This window comes from Mirounga angustirostris, unplaced genomic scaffold (assembly GCF_029215605.1).
Source record: "Mirounga angustirostris isolate CCGP_5_RB_7025 unplaced genomic scaffold, mMirAng1.0.hap1 SCAF_1, whole genome shotgun sequence".
NCBI classification, from domain to species: Eukaryota; Metazoa; Chordata; class Mammalia; order Carnivora; family Phocidae; genus Mirounga; species Mirounga angustirostris.
In genome coordinates, this window is record NW_026991709.1 from 76,104,420 (window position 1) to 76,125,163 (window position 20,744).

General features: G+C 40.3%; 1 protein-coding gene across 1 annotated transcript; it reads left to right on the forward strand.

Moving 5' to 3' along the window:
• Nucleotides 1-3,285: 3,285 nt before the first annotated feature.
• On the forward strand, nucleotides 3,286-19,889 carry CLDN1 (claudin 1). The gene is made up of 4 exons (XM_045903158.2): nucleotides 3,286-3,738; nucleotides 12,543-12,707; nucleotides 15,125-15,209; nucleotides 17,146-19,889. The coding sequence occupies exons 1-4, from the start codon at nucleotides 3,516-3,518 to the stop codon at nucleotides 17,306-17,308; spliced, it is 636 nt and encodes a 211-aa protein (XP_045759114.1). The 5' UTR covers nucleotides 3,286-3,515; the 3' UTR covers nucleotides 17,309-19,889.
• The last annotated feature ends 855 nt before the right edge of the window (nucleotides 19,890-20,744 follow it).

A 20,744-nucleotide genomic window follows, 5' to 3' on the forward strand; every position in this document is an offset into this window, starting at 1 on the left:
ACCCTAACTAATTATACAACAGATTGTTTAGTTAGAAATGTGTCCATCCATTCTGCTTTTACCACCTGAGAGGCCTGAAAAGTTGGTGTTAACATGCACTGCCACTAAGGGAAAAATTTACCTCCCGATGCCTTTCTTACTCTTATAACTAGTTTCTGAGAGTCTGTCACACTGCCTCTTGGGAGTGTGTTTCTTTGCCTGCACTCTATGACCCTTAGTCTCGCCTCTACTCTCATCTCTTGGTGTATTTCTCAAACTTATTCCTGGTTCTTGGGATGGTGGCTGAGCCCAAGCATCAGCCACAAATGGACATGGAGTAAGCCAGCAGACTATTTGCTCTTTTCATCCATACCTCCTTCCCTGGCAGCAACACCTCTTCGGCAGGATCTGGATTCCCCAGGCGTGGATCTTAGTGGGCAGTAGAACAGATGGAGAAAGGACAGGAAGGAGCAGGAGGGCAGTCACAGGATGGAGCACCTCACTGGAGTAGAAGCGCAGGATTAAGGATGTTTAAGCTCTAAAAGCCACTGGTCCTCAGTTGATTAGGTTCACACAGAGAACTGCCATAGGACTGTGCTTAACGGCTGTGCTCTAGGCCGAGGTGAGTAGTTTGAGATCCCAGAGCTGCCATTTACCAAATATGATCCTGGGTGAGTGATTTGACATCTCTATCTCTGTCACCTTCACGTAGGGGATAAAGCATGTAAAGTCTGAGCTCAACACCTAGTAATAATAGTATGTTACCCACAAGGGTCAGCTATTATTAGAGTCATAAAGTTTTACACTTGGGTGACCTTTTAGAAGTCAATTCCTAATTTTTATTGGTAGGAAAATTGAGAGGAGAAAGGAAGTAATTTGTCTAAGGACGTAGGAGATCTTCGTACCCAACATGCCAGGATATTTGCCATGCCATTGCCAACCTTTCTAGAAACTTCTTGGTCACCGTGCTGCTTCCACTATTTATGCTTCGTATGTTAGAGGCCAATGTTTGTCAGTTGTTTTTCCTCTTAAGTCGCTGGATTTATGCTAAGCCATTATCTCACCCATCCTCTCTGAGGGGAAGACAGAAAACTAGACAGGATTAGGGAGGCCAGAGTTGGGCATGGAACAGAGGGGAGTAAACAGCATCCACCACAACCTCACAAACAAGGCTGTGGGCAATGAAGTAATCAGCCTCACACAACCCTGAAATAAACCAAAAACAAAAACACAGGACCATACTGACCACAAAATTCATACTTTCAATTCCCTGCAAACTGTAGGTTGAGAGAAACAGGACTTCCTGCAGATGAAAAGGATCTGAGAACGAGTGTGTCCATTGAACACAAATCTTGACTTCATTATTCCAATCTAAGCAACCAAGAAAAAATAATTTAAGAACAATTTTAATTCTGAATTGACTGAAACAACACCACCACCAAGATTATATGATTCACATGGTAATGGTCTAGCCCGATAGCAAATTCTGAGAACCTCCTTTGAGCTAAATATTCCTGAGGAATAGACAGATGAAGTGTGATTGATAACCCCTCACCCACACCCACAGGCACCCATAGAACATCCACCTGGACCTAGAAAGAATTACTAACTTCAGGCTCAGACTCTGGGGACTCAACCTGGATGTGGTCCTGCCCTTCAAAGCTGACTGGGAGCATTCCTGGGGTCTGAGAAGACTTTCAGAAGAAGGAGAACACTTACTTGTTTTAGTCTGGCTTACGCTGAATGAAACCTCTTTATCCAGCTCATGTGTACCCTCTTCATTGCTAGTCCCCAAATTTCCTTGCAGATCTGTCCTTTGGTCCTTTGGCTATCTGGAGATAGCCAGGTGGAAATTAGGTTGGTGGGGCTTTTGTTTGTGTGTGTGTGTGTGTGTTTGTTGCTGTTGTTACTTTTATATAGACTTTGTTTTAAGGGCAGCTTTGGGTTCACAGCAAAGTTGAGCAGAAGGTACAGAGATTCTCATGTACCACCTGCCCCCCCACATGCAAAGCCCACCTGTCCTTTCTCCATCAGCATCTCCCAAGTATTAGTTTGTATGCTTGTTTTCATTCCTTTCACTCACCCTCTGAACTTTTTTTCTGTTCCTTCCTTGTTACAAACTGGCAGTTTTCACAGTAAATATGGGAACATATCTTGTTTTCTTCCTAGATGGACTTCTGTTTTTACTAAAATCATAGAAGCATCTCCTCCCACCACACTCAAACCACACACAAAAAGCAGTTGGGAAAACATTTTAATTATTCCAAACCACAAGATCACTTCTGAGTAACTACAAAGAAGGAAATTTTAGAAACCCATAGAGGGAAACTACAGGCTCAGCCAGACTGACACCTGAGGGAGTGGCCCCAGCCAGTCACTGCAAAACATGGAACCAGGATGCTGACTTCCTAAATCCCAGAGCAGTTCTCTTTTCTCTGGGGCAAGACTTTTTACATGCTCTCACATTTGATGAATGGTTGTCTGATAATTCATTAATAAAACACCCTTTGGGACACGGGGTGCACCCATTGGCCAGATCCCTCTGAGAAGTAATCACTGCTCTAAGACAAACTGCTGCAGGAAAGAGGCGCGCGCGCGCGCGCGTGTGTGTGTGTGTGTGTGTGTGTGTAGGGGTGGGGGAAGGTGGGCCGCATTTTCATAGGGATGATAGATTAAAGAGTATATATTCCGGTCGATTTGAGATGTAGTGGAAAGCAGAGTGGTCTGAGAACCAAGTATAGAGATGCTACTAACTTGCTGTGTGATCTTATGAAAACCATGTTTCCTCTCTGAGCCTCAGTTTCCTGATCTATAAAGTACAAAGATTTCTTCCAACTCATGCAGAAATGTATGATTCTAGAAGAGACCATGAAGAGAAGAAGGGAACAGGAGGCAAAAGGGGGAGGGGGGAAAGATGAACAAAAGAGAGAGAAGTGTGTGGGGATGGGAGGGTGTCCTGGGGATAAATAGAAAATGCCTTTTAATAAGATAGTGAAATAAAGTTGCAAATGAAACCGTGGGTCTTTTGAGGCCTCTATTTTTCCATGGTTATGAATTTTTAGTGTTTCCACATAGAAAATCATTTTGGATAAGGGACGAATACGGGAGCACTGTGCAGATCTGATCCTCCCCAGGGAGTCCCCACACCTCAGGCGGGACCTTCCTGCCTAGGACTCTGCCATCGCGGGCTCCCGCGCTCCCCGCCGCTTTCCCAGCGAGCCGCTCTGAAACCGCCAGGGGGCGCTGCGCGGCGGCCGGCGGGCCGGGGGCGGAGCTGCTTTAAATCGCGGCGCCCAGAGGGTTGGCGTCTCAGTCCCGGAGCCTGGGAGTAGCACAGCTTCTCGCGTCCCGACTCCAGCGCCGACCCAGACGGGACCCAGACCCAAAGCTTCTTCGGTGGCAGCTCAGGGAGCAGGGCTCTCCGCAGTAACTTCCTCCGCGCGGCTCCGTCACTCCGGAGAGTCCCCGGGGCGCACCTGCCAACTCCGCCTTCTGCACCTGCCACCCCTGAACCAGCGCGGGCGCCCGAGCGAGCCATGGCCAACGCGGGGCTGCAGCTCTTAGGCTTCATCCTGGCCTTCCTGGGCTGGATCGGCTGCATTGTCAGCACGGCACTGCCCCAGTGGAAGATTTACTCCTACGCGGGGGACAACATCGTGACGGCCCAGGCCATTTACGAGGGGCTGTGGATGTCCTGCGTGTCGCAGAGCACCGGGCAGATTCAGTGCAAAGTCTTCGACTCCTTGCTGAATCTGAGCAGTGAGTGCCTTCCCCACCCCCACGGTCGTGAACCTGAGACCCCAGCCCCCCACCAGGGGCTCCGCTTTGGGGTAGTGGCTACCAGTTGATTCTGTGGTATAATTACGTGGTTGTGAAACTTCAGTTGATCAAATCTTCTGATCATGTGCTTTGTCGTGATGAAGCGAGAGAACTGTGGTTTGGGAAAAGAGAAGCCCTGGCCTCAGCTCTGGTTTTTCCTTTCACTCGCCGGGTGACACTTTTCCTCTAGGTGTGGTTTCATCTTAAATTCCCATGACAGTGAGGTGGAGATTGAGTGGGTGAAGGCCAGCCTCCAACTTGAGCACTTAGGCTTGTCCTGGATATTGTAAGATTCTGTATAAATTGAAGAGTGGTGAGGTTTGGACAAGAAAACAGTATGCTTTGAAAAGTTTGGAGCCTGTCAGCTTTTCCAGATTCTTTAATTAATAGGGAATCCTAAAGCTTTAGGTAAATTGGGGGGGGGGTAAAATCTATCTTTACTCTGAGTTTTCATAGTAAAATCACATTTCTACATGGAATGTCCCAACCTAGTGTCTACTACTCACACTTGAGTTTGAATCTTTTGATTTTTTTTTATTTTTAAGATCCAGTAAGTATGGGGAAGCTCCTTTGCATCTTCTTCCATGACTCCTTCAAGAAGCCTCTTGAGATTCCCCTGAAGGGTTTAGCTTTCAAGCCAGGAGTCTGCAGAGGAGGCAGATTGTGTAGTGTTATTTTGGAAAGTGAAGTTTGGTGGCAGGTGGAAAGGGGTGGCAAGAAAGAAAAGTTCTAAGTAAGTTCCCCTCATAATATGAAGGAGAATGAAGGCACTGGAGAAAATGCAGCAGAGGAGACAATTGCTGAAGGCAGAGCTCAGTCAGGGAGGAGGGTAGTGAGAGAAATGGTGGGTCTTCTCCAAGCTTCCATCTTCCTTAAAGGAGTGTCTGTGTAACGGATGTCCGTTCGTCTGTCAAGTTGAAAAGAATTATGTAGAGAGTGATATTTCTAAGGATTATAGGGAGAAGGACGATAGGATGGCCTTTTTACTTTTGTTTATTTATTTATTTTTAGGTAAAACGTTATGAGTACCTTTTTAGAAACTCATTAAATTCCCACTTACTTAGGTCATAATAATTCATGGCTGGAGTACCTTCCTTGAGATACTGTGTTAGTTGCCCTACACCTTTGACTCTCATGCCCTCAAACTAACTTAAAGAAAAGCTTACTTAGTCTTTGCCAGGATAAACAAGGCTGACCACCAGCCCACCTTGTGTGCTAAGGGTGAGCCATGTTGCCGTTGCTCAAGCTTCCTTCAATTGCCCTGTCCACCTCCAGCCTGTGGTTTTGTCAAAAACCATACATCTTAGAGTTATTAAATCTGTTCTGAATCTGTTTAAACAGCTTGCACACCTGTGGGATTTGGTTCGTCAATGTGCATGGTGGTTTGAGTGTTGTCACTTCAACTTTTCAAAGCTCCTGTATTAGGATCTTTTATACCAAATATAAGAAGTGTATTAAGTACACCCGTTTATATAATCATTGAATCTCCCCATGAAAAGACAAATGTCTGTAAGGAAATGGTGTCAGGCATTTTGGGTATCATGTCGAGGACTTGGCAGATGGAGAAGGCTTTAAGGGAAATTCCAGAGAGGTCTCTGATTCTTCTGATCAAAACAGTTCATTTTCAGTATGCTTAAATAGGTTTCCTTTTACTTCTTTAGGTGACCAAATAGAATCCATGACCAAACTGATCCATGTTGCAAATACTCCAGCAGGTCATCACTATACACGATAATGTGTTAAAATGTTTTATTTTGATTTATTCGTGGTTAATATAGCTGTTATAGTTTTTGAAGCTGTAGTAGAAGAACTAAACAATACCCATTCCCCCATACAGATTTTAGAGATTTCTTCCTGATGATTCTTTTTAACTCCAGATCAGATTCCTCTTTTTATTTTGGTTAAAACCAGGATTTATTCAAGGTGGAGCTGAGGCCTTTCTCTCAAAACTGATTCCCAGAAGAGGGAGCCTTGACTCATAGCTGCTCTCCCAACCTGCCCATGACTCGCTGGAGGCCTTTGAACAGAGCCCAGGGAACCTGTCTCTGTTTCTCTGCCTGGGCAGTGGTCCTCACTCTCCTCTGATGTAGAGACCTGGGGTGATGATTCATTGGCTGGTTTTGGCGCAGTTTTGTGATGTCTAAAAGAGAACAGAATTTCCTAGATGTAAGTAGCTTTCCTTGTAAAGGGTTGCATACCAGGAAGTGCTTGCTTTTAGCTTATAGCTTGGCTAGAAGTTTCCTGAAATTGTATCTTGCTCACTTTGCCAGTGGAGCCCACTTGGCATCTTAGAGTAGAGATACAGAAATTTATCAAGGTTTAAGGCAATGGATGTGTTAAAAGCCCTTGATCCCCTGCTCTAACTAGTGTCAGCTATAAAAAGCACATGACATTTATAAAGGGTTATAGGATGTTTAAACCAATATAGGAAATGAGATACAACGGGGCTTCTTTTAGGTGGTTCTTGCAGAACAGTTTATGAAAATGTAACCGAGAAGCTTCCCTTGGGGGGAGGGGTGATGTTACACTGTGTATTGTGGTTTTACTATGGCTGAGACAATTTCAATTCCATCCCAAGTATGAGATGTTCATTCACACTGATGACCGCTGAGAGTTGGCACATACAAAGGGCAGTGCCAGGTACTGCTGCAGCAGACTTTTTCTGGATTAAACTGTACATCTTGCGTTCTGCTGATCCAATTCTCAAACTTTTGGCAAGCTTGCACCTGTTTTAGGTACTTAGTTAATTGTTTTTTCTTGCTTGATTTTAATAGCTAAAGCTGTCCAAAGATTGGGCTGTACTGGGAGGTTGCATTGTGGGAGGTGCACAAGCAGAGAAGTAAGCATTTTGTAGGAATGTTGTAGGGAAAATCCAAGCACCAGACAAATGGAAGGTTAGGCTAGACTCTCTCTAAGTCTCATCTAACCTTGGGATTCTGTAATTTGTGTATAAGCTCCTCTAGCCTGTTCAGCTTGCTTTGCATGAATCCACATGTGTGTAGGTGTGCTTAATGAGTATTGGTTGTCAGTGAGGTTTCCCAGCACTCTCCCCATGATGTCAGGCTCAATCAAAGAGACGAAGTCACTGACTTGGATTTTAAAGTCTTGAAAGTCTTGGAAGCAAAGGCAGGGAGAGGAAGGCATCCACTTACACTTCCCCAGACTGCATGATACTGCTACATCCCAAGGGTGTTCAAGGAGCCATTGGTGTTCGAATCTGTTTCATGAATTAGTTCTGACTCTTGGAATGATGGAAGTAGGAAAAAAAAAAAAATCCAAGCTTGAGGTCATAAGTTCTCAATTCTAACCCTTGTTTTGCACTAACTGTGTATATTATTGTAAGCCATTTGATTTCTCTGGGCTGAAGAGAAATAAAATAGGGCTTATTTTATAAGCCTTACTTATAAAATAGTGCAGAGTAAGAGGAATGGGGAGATGAACCAACGGTTCATTCATCCACTCAACAAACGTAAGCTGGGCCCTATTCTTGCTCCCAGGGATGCAACTAAGATAATTTATAAGGTGCCAATGTGGATTCCTTCCAGTGTCAACATTCTCTGTTACTAACTGCCATGATGGAAAACAAAGAAGTGGCATAGTTTAGGTTTCCTTGATTGGAGTGATGAGTAAGTGATAATATAGAAGCATAAATTTAATCAAGAGGCAATTTCTCTAAGGAACAAACAAAAAAGAGCAAAACTACTCAGGACACCCTGAAAAGTGGTAAGTCCTGCCTCATCCCAGACCACTTCAGTTACTGAGTGGGGTGGTATATTGAGGTCATACCCAGTGGCCACCAGCTTATGCACCAATAAAATAGAAATCCTAACAATGAGAACTCCTAAGAAACTTTGACCTTGAGTACAAGTGAAAAAGCCAGGGGAGTATAGTTGTGTGACAGTCTGTGATGAGCTCATTTAACTACAGAGAAAAGAACATTTTTGTTCCAGTCACCTGATGGTCAGTTCATTTACTGTCTAATACTTATTAAGCAACCACTCATGCAAAGGGGTACTACATGAGGATGCAGATTTAATTAAAATCAGCTTTGTTTGATGCATACTATATAGGGTAATAATATAGCAGTATGGCCGGTAAGTAGCATAAACAATGTCAGGTATTTGTAGGAGATTCTGCTGTTTGTATAGTGAGACTTCTACAAACCTTTAGAAAAAAAAATTGACATACTTGTCTGTGCTTGTCTTCCTACACTGGTGTTGATTAACCCAACTGTAGTAGATCAGTAACTTCTCACTCATCTCTTGTCTTGTAAGTAGAGATCTTTGTAAGTATTTTTTCAAATTATACTTTCAGGTTGAAGGTGGTGAGAACTCCTTAGGGGGTCTTTAATCTCAAGATTATCGGTCTAGCTAAATGTAATTAAAAGACTGCCTCCTCTATCTACTGCTGAATGATGATGGGAAACAATAGTGTAACTTTTTGAATGTTTGCTAACTATTTTCTCCACAGACCACTTTAGTCAGTGATAATAATATTGTAGCGATACCTCCAAATTTAAAGAGCCAGAAAAGGAATGTATTTGCATTTTGAATTGATCCAATTAGACCAGCTCAGAGTTAATAATTCAAGGCTGTCCTGTATCTCTCTGGTCCAAAATGTTATTTTGTGGCTTTCAAGTGTTTCTCAACTTCTGTACCCTGCTGATCATTATTCCACCAGGAGAAAAACTTTATCTCGGAAGCTCACTCAATGCAGAATTTTAAAATCTTGAAAATAAAAAAAAAAAAAAATCAAGTTAAGCAAAAAGTATGATTTGTTCCCTCCTTGTATAAATTTCTGGCTTTTAGTGATTGAAACTAAGTTTGGCTTTTATATAGCAAAATTTTATTATCTCCAGGCTCACTAGGGAGGCATTTCTCAGTAGTATATCAAAGCTTAAGCTAACCACAAGAGAGTAAGTATATTTCCCTATCATATTAGTGCAATTTTGAAAAAAAAAATAAAAATATGTGCTAATTTGAATGAATTGAACACAGATTGAATAATCCATGTGGCCTGCCAGGTATGTTCTTAGTGTTTTGGATTGAAAAATATCTGGCCCGAGACATCAACGAGCTCACAATTACATTTTTAGATCTCTGACTTAAAAGGCTTCCATAAGACCTTAATTTGAAGGATTCATCTGGTTCCAGCTTAAAACTGTACAATTTAGATTCTATCTCCAGGTAAAACCCTCATAATTTGTAACATAACACTTGCTTACTTTGACTTTGTAATCCATTGTTACATATGCCTGACTAGTGAATTTTCATGTTGTTATGATTCTCACACTGTTTATTTTTTAACATCCCCGCCCCACCCCTACTTATCACTATAGTTAAGAATTCATCCAACTGTCTCCAGTGGAGCAAGATGAGATTTTTGTGTTTGATGCCCATCCAGTATTGTAAAATACAGAGAAATTTTGTAAATCAATGGATGCCAAGATGTAGATGAGAAATATTGCTTTGCAGAATAATGCTCTTGCTTGGGGCGCCTGGGTGGCTCTGTCGGTTAAGCGGCTGCCTTCAGCTTCGGTCATGATCCCAGGGTTCTGGAATTGAGCCCCGAACTGGGCTCCTTGCACAGCAGGGAGCCTGCTTCTCCCTCTCCCTGCCGTTCCCCCTGCTTATGCTCTCTTTCTCTCTCTCTCTCTGACAAATAAATAAATAAAATCTTTAAAAAAATAATGCTCTTGCTTTGTCAGATTTTTAAAAATGAGACATGATCCGCTGCTCTAGATGGCTTATATGATTCCTAAGGATTTTTCCCCCATTTCCTCCATTATTTTTTGTGCATTATGCAAGTAAGTCATGATTCTGTAAAGAAAGAAAAGATAGGGGGTTTTGTTAGTGAACAGAACAAAATATCTGCCTTGTCCCCCTTGGAAGCTTTGTGAAAGAGGTGGAAAGAATAAAATGGGTATGGCATGAATCACGTGTGCTTTCCTAGAGAACTTGAAGGGGAAAAACTCAGAGATGAAAACCATGAATGTTAGAGCAGCCCAGGTGAGCCCTGGAGTAGTTTATCTGTGTGTGCTCCCTGCCTGGGGGGTTTTATACAAGTCTGACTCATGAGACTGAGAGGCCTGGTAGACTCCTCGTGAAGAATACCTTGTGATCCAAGTGCTCAGACCTGCTGGGCTGGTGGCCTGCTGTTTTTACGTGAAGTGCAGATCAGAATGATTATTATAGGAGCTGGGTCAAGTTGGGGGCCCTACAACTCCAACAAAGTGGAAAACTTGGAGAAAGATCAGAGATTAATAATAAAGGTAATTAATAAAGGTTGGAAAACTGAGTGTTTATGAGAAAAGCAGCAGAAGTGGCTGAGAGTTGTGGAAGGCTCTATGTATTTGAAGGGTTAGCATAGGAAGAATATTTACTAATTGTGCTCTCTCTACTGAAGGTAAAAATCTTGTCACTCCTTCTTTAAAACCCTACAATGACTTCTGATTACACTTAGAATAAACACCTTACTCTAGCTTGCAAAGCCCTGCAGGATCTAAGCTTTCTGACCACCACGCTAAACACACCTCATTTTGTCATATTCCGTCATCCTCCAGTAGAGTGACCAGCTGTCCCCATTTGTTCAGGATTCAGGTCCTTCTTAGGAGGTGGGACCTGTAGTTTTAAAACCAAGACAGTGCCAGGTAAACAGATGGACAGTCATCCTATCCTCCTGGCATGTGGATTATCTTTGTGATTTTTAGTATTTCTCCTTCCAGCGTTCTTTTGCCTGAAATGCCTTTCTTCTGAGTGGCATTTAGGACCAGATCTGATATTTGTGTTGTGTGTAAGAACTTAATTATTTTACTTTTCAATTTCCTGTCATGTAATGATTGTCTTGGCAAAAACTCTTCATAAATCAGAAGGAAGGACATGCCATAATGGTGGATTCCTTGGTACTTTCCTCTTCTTGCCACAGTATTGTTTGTGATCCAAGCAAGAAGAGTTACACTAATATTATAAGCAGCTTCAGTTCCTGGGAAACCCGCGGCCCATGGAACATGTGTTTTGATTCAGCAATTCTTTACGCTGGAATCTTATGAGAAGTGTGTGGGTAGGGTGCATGTGTGCCCCAGGTGTTTACAAGGAGCTGGTTATGGAAGGGGAGTGTCTCCATTTTGCTGTTTACTTAAATCAAGTAAAAATGTATCTTGGCTTCCAAAATATCTCTCAAATACAGTAAAAAAAAAAATACTTTTGATTCTTCTTAGAAAGAGGTTATTGTCATTTTAGCAGAGATTGGTTATGGCAAGGATATAAATATAACCAATTAAAATTGAATGTTTTAGAAATCTCTAGAGTTAGTAATGATTGGTAATGTAAGTTTTCAACCCTGAGCATCATAAGACTGAGCTTAGGTATCAATTTGATAGTGAGATACAGAACCTTTCCATCATGTCAGCCACTTTTAAAGACCATCAAGAAGTAAATTGTTCCAGCTTCCTGGTTAGAGATATCATCATTCACACTTTACATAATAGAAACTTGATCCCAAAGAATAATAAGTAGCTTACCCAAGATAGCAAGGTTTGTTACAATGTAAATACTATTTATACATGGAAAAATAATTGTTACATGTAAACACTGTCAATAAGATAATGATCTTTACCTGAAGGAGGAAATAAATCTAGAATTAATCAAACTCATTTACCAGAGTAGTTTCAGCTCATTTTTCTTTCTTTTTTTTTTTTTTTAAGATTTTATTTATTTGAGAGAGAGAATGAGAGACAGAGAGCATGAGAGGGAAGAGGGTCAGAGGGAGAAGCAGACTCCCTGCCGAGCAGGAAGCCCGATGCGGGTCTCAATCCCGGGACTCCAGGATCATGACCTGAGCTGAAGGCAGTCGCTTAACCAACTGAGCCACCCAGGCGCCCCGAGCTCATTTTTCTTTAAATCTGTGCCTTTATACCACAATGATAGTGTCATGTTTTTATTCTTTAAGAAACATACTGGCATAATCTCCCGAAGCTGACTATATTGTGATTTAGTACACCAATGACAATAACAGGAAATGAGAAAATTAGTGGAATCTTGAGAAATACTACATTAAATTATTGTCTGCTATTTTACATGACAATTTAATAGTTTTGAACACTGGTGATATCTCTGAATATGAAACTACCTTGCTCCAAAGTAACATCTTAAAGGTTATTTTGTTTTGTTCTAAGAAAATGGCATTTATATCCCCCACCCCGAGGCAGTCACTGGAAATACAAATGTTACTTATCCAGCTGTGATAATCTTTGAGAAATTCATTACTTATCTTCCAAATTCACCTGTTTTTTTCTGCAGCTTGATGACTGGAGTATAAAGCTGTTGACTATTACCAAAGTATATTGTAAGCCATTTTAATTATAAATGGCTTAACATTAAGGATAATACATATGATTGTTATTTCAGAATCAAAATACTCTGTTAGTGAGGATTAAAGATGTATTAGTTCTGCTAAACCTATTCAACCAGATCATTAATTATTTTTCCAGAGGATTTGAAGTTCATATTGAAAACATAAATTGTGAGAACTGGAGGGCTTCTTACTCATCATGCAGCCAGGCGTTTGTTTCTCTGGAGTGGAAATTGTGTTGGTTACCTGCAGAAACATCATCGGAACTGGGGTCTTATGACTCCTAGGTCATTTTTATCTTTCCCATACATTATTGAAATATACGTGGCCTTCAATCATTCTTCTCTTGTTGGCCCAGGCACGATTTTTACATGTTCTAAAACATTCTCCACCAGGTACTTTGCAAGCCACCCGCGCTTTGATGGTGATTGGCATCCTGCTGGGACTTATAGCCATCTTTGTGGCCACAATTGGCATGAAGTGTATGAAGTGCTTGGAAGACGATGAGGTGCAGAAGATGCGGATGGCTGTCATTGGGGGAGTGATATTTCTTATTGCAGGTAAGAGAGGCCCCGCTTCCTTCACCTCACTAATCTGTCTCTGGCACGGGTAAAGACCTAGGTTTGAGTTTCCTTAGATTTTGTTGGATTTGTTGCACTTGGGTTGATTTTTTCAGTTCCTTTAAAATCTTGAAGACATAAAAACCTTAAGTCTAATTGACTTTCACATTCTCAAATAGGATCCAAATGGAAATTTGAGATCTGTGTTCATGGTGGGCAGGTCTATTCATTGAGGTTCCAGGTGTCAGCTGATTTGCTAGAAGCAGTCTCCCAGGTGAAGAGAGATATTTTTTATTTAGCAAGCATTTGGGAACAATTCTGTAAGATTCAAAAAATTTCTGGAGTGTCTCCATAGACATTATGTGGCAAAGATGGGGAGTTATGACAGAGAACATAAAGAATGTGTGAATCAAACAGGTCTATGGGGAATGGATGGAACTGGGATTCTTGGAGAAAAATGAGGACAGCATTCCGGACAGACAGATCTGATTCCAAATAAACAGGATGTACTATAGACTTGAAAAGAAAGGCCAAATGGAGTGGAGGTAGAGGTTGGAATGGCAGGAAATTAGGTTAGATGAGTTAAGAAACAGAAAACCTTGATAAAGGAATGAAGTTATGTTTTCCATAGAAAATACATACATGTTTGTTGCTTCATTCAAGTGTTGATTGAGGAGTTACATATGTGACCTTTGAGAAAATGAATACCAGGAAAAGACATGGATAGTTCCATTATGAAACCCTATTATAAGGACTATATTAAATAAGGTAGTGTGTATGTGTGCAGATAAAATAGTATGTGTGTGTAAACACATAAAATAATAGACTACTATATACATTATATATAACGTATATACAGTATATGGTATATGCAGTCTATTGTTTTTGAAAATGAGACCAGTGATACAATCTACCATTGGGAAGAGCTAGAATTAGAATTTCTTTTCTCATTTTCTCTTTGGAAAAAGACTTTCTAGGAGCCTTTAGCCCAGCATCATATGTGGACTTAACCAATAATGAAGGAAGAGAGTCTGTGGCTTTGCTGGAGATTTGGTTAAAGGGATCAATCTTTCAGTTTATTCAAATTAGCTCCGGACAGAAAAAGCACGAATGGCATTTTATTCCCAATAGTTTGATCCCAAAGGCTGTGAATAAACATACTGCATAGCACCCTTCCTTTGCTTGCCTTCTTGTAACTCCTGTAAATGACTGCAGCACCCCCACTTCCGTTTCAGGGACTTCCTAGGGAGTAAGGGTGGCAAGTTCCAGCACATTCTTATGGTGTATCTGAGCAGCCAAAAGCAGTAGTGTTTTCTGTCAAGTATTAGAGGCAATTAGATTGGACCAGTTTTTTGGGGGGGTTGGGGGAGGGAAAGAGGAAGTAGCATGGAAATATTTAATCTGTTTATAGGGGCACCTGAGTGGCTCAGTTGGTTAAGCGACTGCCTTCGGCTCAGGTCATGATCCTGGAGTCCCTGGATCGAATCCTGCATTGGGCTCCCTGCTCAGCAGGGAGCCTGCTTCTGCCTCTGACCCTCCCCCCTCTCATGTGCTCTCTCTCTCTCATTCTCTTTGTCTCAAATAAATAAAAAAAAAATCTTTAATCTGTTTATATTGATGGTTTTGTATAATTACTATACAAAGAGGTTATTTAATTTCCTTGGATAAGAAATATTGAGATATTTTATACTTCTTATAAATGATAGAAGTAATTATGTTGACTAGTTTCTGTGGTATTACTGAAATATGAAATCTGTGGGAAATTGAGAGGTTGCTGTGCAAACTGATCTGGTGGGGCCCCTCACCACATCTCCAGGCAGTACCTCGCATGTCTGGCCAGGGGGGCGGTAGGATGTGGGGGGTCTGGTCCACACTGAGACAGGTCCTGCTCTTCCCTGCTATCTAGTTGTTTACTTCCCTTCTGGTCCTGCAGAAATGTAAATTTTGAATTTTGGTCAAGAAAAATGTAGAAGGGTTTACATCTTCCCTTTTGTAAGTGACTCTGTGTATACTAATAAGGACACTGATTTTATTAAAAGCAGTTTAGTACACTGATGTGTAACAATATCTTTGAAGGAGCTCTTATTGACATCAACCTGTTGAATTGTTTTGGAAAAAAGCATTATGTGTGCCCGTGACCTTGGACTCTCAGTGAATAAGGTGACGTGAAGAGTATAAACCATGCCCAATTTCAACCTAATATTTTTGTCTGTCTTAATAGAATATTTGGAATAAATCATGTCTGAATCTCTAATCTCCCTAAGTTAAAATTGTCTAAATTGAAACTGACTAAATTAAAAATGTCAACACTATTGATGGGATTTAATTCTTGTAAAATGCTTATAAATTTAATGGGCTGTACATTTATACTTATTGTTCCATAGTGATTAACCATCTTTTGTTTTGAATTTCTGTAGGTCTGGCTGTTTTAGTTGGCACAGCATGGTATGGCAATAGAATTGTTCAAGAATTTTATGACCCCATGACCCCAGTCAATGCCAGGTAATGCTATTCATGCATAAAACTATTTTATTATTTATTTCTCAAAGAAAATACCCTATTTATCTCCTGCGAAGTTCAGCTAGTGCCATAACTTCTCGGATTTGCTTTGTAGAACTTTGTGAAATTTTAGTCAAACTTGAAAATAATCTGAAAGGCCTGTGACTCATGTTAAAATGAGTTTGATAATTGCTTTAACAGCCTATACTGATGACAAAATGCACTTAAAAGTAGAAAATTCTCAATCTCTGTACTTTCCAACTGTATACTGGACCTTTCTCCTGGTTCATTTTTTAAATATCAATAAAGATGTTAACATACTTAAAATTTCCTTTTTGAGGTATGTCCCAATACTTCCAACACTTAAGTGATTTTTTTTGTAACAACACACAGTTTATGATTGATTGGAAAAAAATAATACTACTCTAGGGGTTAATGAATATAACTTCATTCCCAATAGTTTAATTTTATTTAAGAAAACATAATTTAACTTATTTATGAAAAAAACAAGTTGAGATGCCACTTTTTTATGGAAATTTTATGTTCCATCACAACTATAAAATTGGCTTTGCTAAAGTCATTTTTATTTATATTGTGAGTTGTAGAAATGAAAGAGCTGATTCTGGGCTCTCATGTAACAACACTCTTTGATCAGGGTCAAGGCTCTTTGTCTCACTGTGTTCACATCATTAAAGCCTAACAACTTCATTCAGAGTCAGGACGTTAAGGCATAATTATTATTTGTTGAGTGCTAGCATGAATGGATGCAGAATCTCCGTGGTCAGAGAGATAAGGTGTGCTTCTCTTCATATAATCACCCGCACTAGGAAAACATATACTGCGGTGATTGTGATCGTGTTGGAGCCTTAGATCTATAAGACTTGCAACGTAGGGACAGAAACTGCAACAGGACAATAGGCTAATTTTTTACCAGTAAAAATTATCAAGTGAAAGCACTTTATAAATTGCTTGGTACTGTTTATGTGTTATTTACATTGTCTCTCATGATCCTGAAAGCAATCCAGTGAGGCAGGTGGGATTATCTTGCTTTAAGAGAAGCAGAAATTTAAGGTTGGGAGGTGAAGTAACTAGCCAAGAGTGCAGCAGTAGAGAATTTGCATCAGGACTCAAGGCTAGGCCTGCTCTGCCCTATTGTCTGCCATCATACACAGAGCCTCTCCCCAGAAGTTTGGCTCCATACACCGAGCTGTATCAGCTTAATCTAGAATGGTCCATGGATTGTTTAGAAGTCTTTTTTTATGAGGGGCGCCTGGGTGGCTCAGTCGTTAAGCGTCTGCCTTCGGCTCAGGTCATGATCCCAGGGTCCTGGAATCGAGCCCCGCATCGGGCTCTCTGCTCAGCGGGAAGCCTGCCTCTCCCTCTCCTACTCTGCCTGCTTGTGTTCCCTCTCTCACTGTCTCTCTCTGTCAAATAAAAAAAAAAAAAAAATCTTTAGAAGTCTTTTTTTTATGAAACCATACATTTCTGATTTCCGTGTACCTAGGATCAACTATTGAAAATTCTAATAGTCTCCATCACTTGCCAGCAATTTTCTTTATAGGATACGGTTGCTACTTGGCAATAGCATAATTGTTAAGTTTTAGCCTGGGAATCATGGTCCAAACCCAGCTTCTAAAATACAGAAACATGCTTCACAAGTCTCCTGCATGTGGTAAAGTCTTTGGAAATATTTGTGTGATTACCCTGGTGTTGCGGGCCATGTGGTCTGAGTTACTATTGCAAAGTGTCTACAACTGCAACGTAAACATTCTGGTGTGTCTGTGTTCATGAACCTTAGAGTACTTCCCCCAGGGGATCATAGGGGATTTTTTTCCCAGTGGAAAAAAAATATAATGAATATAATATTGATTTCCTTCCTTAATTATATTACAAAAGTCCCCAGTGATTCATTGATGAAACAAATGTGTTGTCTTTTCAGGTATGAATTTGGTCAGGCTCTCTTCACTGGCTGGGCTGCGGCCTCTCTCTGCCTTCTGGGAGGTGCCCTACTTTGCTGCTCCTGTCCCCGAAAAACAACATCTTACCCAACACCACGGCCCTATCCAAAACCTGCACCTTCCAGTGGGAAAGACTACGTGTGACACAGAAGCAAAAGGAGACAACACTGTTGAAACAAATAGAAAATGGACATTGAAATACTGTCATTGACATTAGGACCTTAGACTTTTGACTATTGGGAGTCTGAACTGTGGTATTGCAAAAAACAACAACAACAAACAAATGCAAAAACAACAAAAAAAATATTTTTTTAAAATACGCTTTGCTAAAAATGGCTTAGTCTTATTTTATCTCCTTTCCTCAATAGGGGAGGGAAGCCTTTTCCATTTTTATTACTGCTTCCCACTGAGTAATCATCTCAAATGTGGGGAGAGGGGGCCCCTTAAATATATATATAGATATGTACATATATATATGTTTTTCTATAAAAAGCTAGATAGCAAAAACTCTTATCATTATGTTGGTACCAGTATACTTAAAATATATCTAAAAAAAAGAAAAATATATTTAATTCTATACTGATTAAGAAAGTTTATTTGGTATATTTTCCTCTTCTATATGGACACATGTATAATAGGTGGAATTTCATTTTCCCTCTTTCATGAGCTTTTAGTGTCTTTGACAAAAGACCTAATCTGCTTTATCAAGTATGAACTTTTTCAGTTCTTCACATGTGCCCTTTTCATGTGCTTCTTTGATAGTATTTTGATTATGATCTTATAGCCTGTGCTTTCATCATCCTTTGTGCCTTCTTTTTTAAGAGGCTGAGCTTAAATCTTGAATCTGATAACACATTTCATATGCCTAAAATAAAATTCCTAGAGTCAGGAAGAATCTCTTACAAATCAGAACTTTGGGAGCATGTCTTTCTGCAAGACCAGATGATATATTCCTGTTAACCTTCCCACACGATTTCTGTACTCTGACCTACAACGCTCTTGTTTGCTTTGAAAATATTTGTCTGATTCAGTTGCTGTATGCTGCTTTCCCAAGTGTTGTAACACAACTGTATTGATTGAATTTTTAAGCTACTTATTCACCCCCTCAAACTATCCTTTTCTCCCTCTCAATTGCATTGTTTTCTCATATGTATATCCCCTCAAACTATCCTTTTCTCCCTCTCAATTGTATTGTTTTCTCATATGTAATTATCGTATAGTTCACCTCTTTCTAGAGAAAAAATGGCTTATATATCTGTCTGTCTGAATGAAGTACTAGACTTCCTGTAGTGATAATCTGATGACAGATATTCTCTCTCTAGCTGTAAGCAAGTCACTTAATCTTTCTCCTCTTTTCCCATCTGTCAAAATGAGATAATGATACTTAACCAGCTGGTAGAGGCAGTGTGAGTATTAATTAGTTGATATTATGCTCATTCTTTGAACATGAACTATGCCTAAGTAGTGTTTTTATTTGTTCAGTTGGCTGTTAAGTCACTGAATCAAACCTATGCACGCGTTTTTATATCGGTCAGCACCCTCCTTTCTTCATGGCCCATTTCTTTTCTATGAGCTGTGTCTAAGATGCTTTTGGTTCTCTGTTCCATTTTAACAATTGCTCTTAGTTTTCCGGTCTAAGAAATTGCTACTTCACTTGAGCAAGATGATGTAATGGAAAGGTGTTGGCTTTGGTGTCTGGAGACCTGATTGGAGTCTTGGTGCTACCAATTACTGTGTGAGTTTGGGCAAGGCACTTGGCTGCCCTAGATTTAGTGCCTCATCTGTAGAAAGGTGATTGTAATTCCTGACCTGCCTACCTCACAGGGCTGTTGTGGGGATCCAGTAAGATGGAATACATGTAAATGTGGTTTTATAAGGTAAAAAAAAAAAAAATGTATACTGTACTGGGGAAAGAATTAAGGATTTAAATGCATTGGTTTTTGGATTGCTTTTCAAATTCCTGAAAAGAGAAATTCTAAGAAATGGGTTTCTTGCCTTAATCTCTCACATGATGGGACACTAAAGTGAAATTCTGTTTACTAAATGAAAAAGATTCTAAGGAAGTCTTCGATTTCTTCAGTCAGGATGGCCTGGTGCTTTTTGTGGCTAGGCTTTTCTCCTTTCAGTAATGCAGACTTGACCTAGGACAAGTTTGCAGATGTAACGGGTAAAACAGAAGTGTAAGCATCAGCAAAGCCAAAGTACGAAAGATTTTTTTGAATTATAATAATTTGCAAGGGTAGACAAGGTGAGTTTCTGTTAAGTGATGTTATCAGAGGTGTTGCTATTAGCTGGCAGCTAGCACTGCTCAAATAGGTAGTTTGGGAATAGTAATTCATAGTGAAACCACACTGGGGGAGTTATCCAAAGGACTGTATCATCTGAAGTTATGAACCAATAAAGTTTAGTATGTCTCCCAAACCTGAAACTCTATGTTCTTAGAAGGTATAATTCAAAGATCCTTTGCTACATACACAGGGTCTAATAATGTCTGAGTATAAATGCATGGTGGTTACTGGTTGCTAAACTCTACAGAGAAATTGATAATCCAAAATGGCCAACAGAATTGGTACACCAGAATTTATCCAATTTTGATGTTTTTGTACTCTGCTTCTGTGCCTGAAAACAGACAAATAGGTATTTTGGAGTTTTGTAATGGGAATTTGTATAAAGCATTACTCTTTTTCAGTAAATTGTGTTTTTTTTAATAAAAAAAAAATCCTTAGCTTGTTTTTCTAATTATTTATTGCAAGATCACCATGCTTGGAAGATGATATGGTTTGGGATAGTATCTGACTCACTGTTCCTGGGAAAGTGCTATTGTGCCTCTGGGCCATCCGTCAAATAGTTAGTTGTGTGGCTCTGCCCCCTTGAATGTCCTATTTCTCTCAAACTGAGTTTCTTCCTCATCAAGGCTGGTGATAGAGGAGAATGCCAAGAGAAGTTATTTTATTTTCCTCATCCGCAAACAGAGGATATGCTACAAGGAATGACTAAATGGTAAAATAGCCAGCTGGAAAGTATTGTCCAAGTTTAAGGTGGTTGTGTTCCTTAGAAGGTGGAAGAGTGACGGATGGTAGGCTAGAAATCCATTATCGTTTTTGTAATGATTATTATCAAAACTACCTCTGAGGAAAGCAAGTGATGAAACACATTCACTCATTATCTGAAAATATCAATAATTGATAAAGCCTTAATTGTAACCTCTCCCTGGGCAATTTTCATATTAAGGAGATAGGCTTGTCAACAAATGATTGCAGCTGTGTGTGGAATTTCAGACATCAGCAGGTTGGGTGAGAGACTAAGGCCAGTTTGATCTGAACTAATTAAGCAAATCAGAATCCCCACTCTTTCTGCAGAATTTAAATCTCTGGGGGTGGGGTCCAGACCCATGATGTTTGAGAGGAAATAAAATGCCTAGGTGTTCGTGACAAGAACTCTTAAGGGAAAAGCCTGGATTGTAAATCATACCAAGTAGACATGCACTTCTGTGTAAGCTCATCCTTGTTGGATGCCATTATTCTGCGAACCATGCTGTTTCCACTTTCCTCATGTAGCACTTCCCATGTGGATGTGTGTC

What these genes read in the sequence shown, in the direction of transcription:
- CLDN1 (XM_045903158.2), top strand. Translation starts at nt 3,516, where the DNA reads ATGGCCAACGCGGGGCTGCAGCTCTTAGGCTTCATCCTGGCCTTCCTG. An exon ending in CTCCTTGCTGAATCTGAGCA is followed by an intron (nt 3,739 to 12,542) that starts GTGAGTGCCTTC and finishes ATTCTCCACCAG; the next exon opens with GTACTTTGCAAGCCACCCGC. An exon ending in ATGACCCCAGTCAATGCCAG is followed by an intron (nt 15,210 to 17,145) that starts GTAATGCTATTC and finishes TTGTCTTTTCAG; the next exon opens with GTATGAATTTGGTCAGGCTC.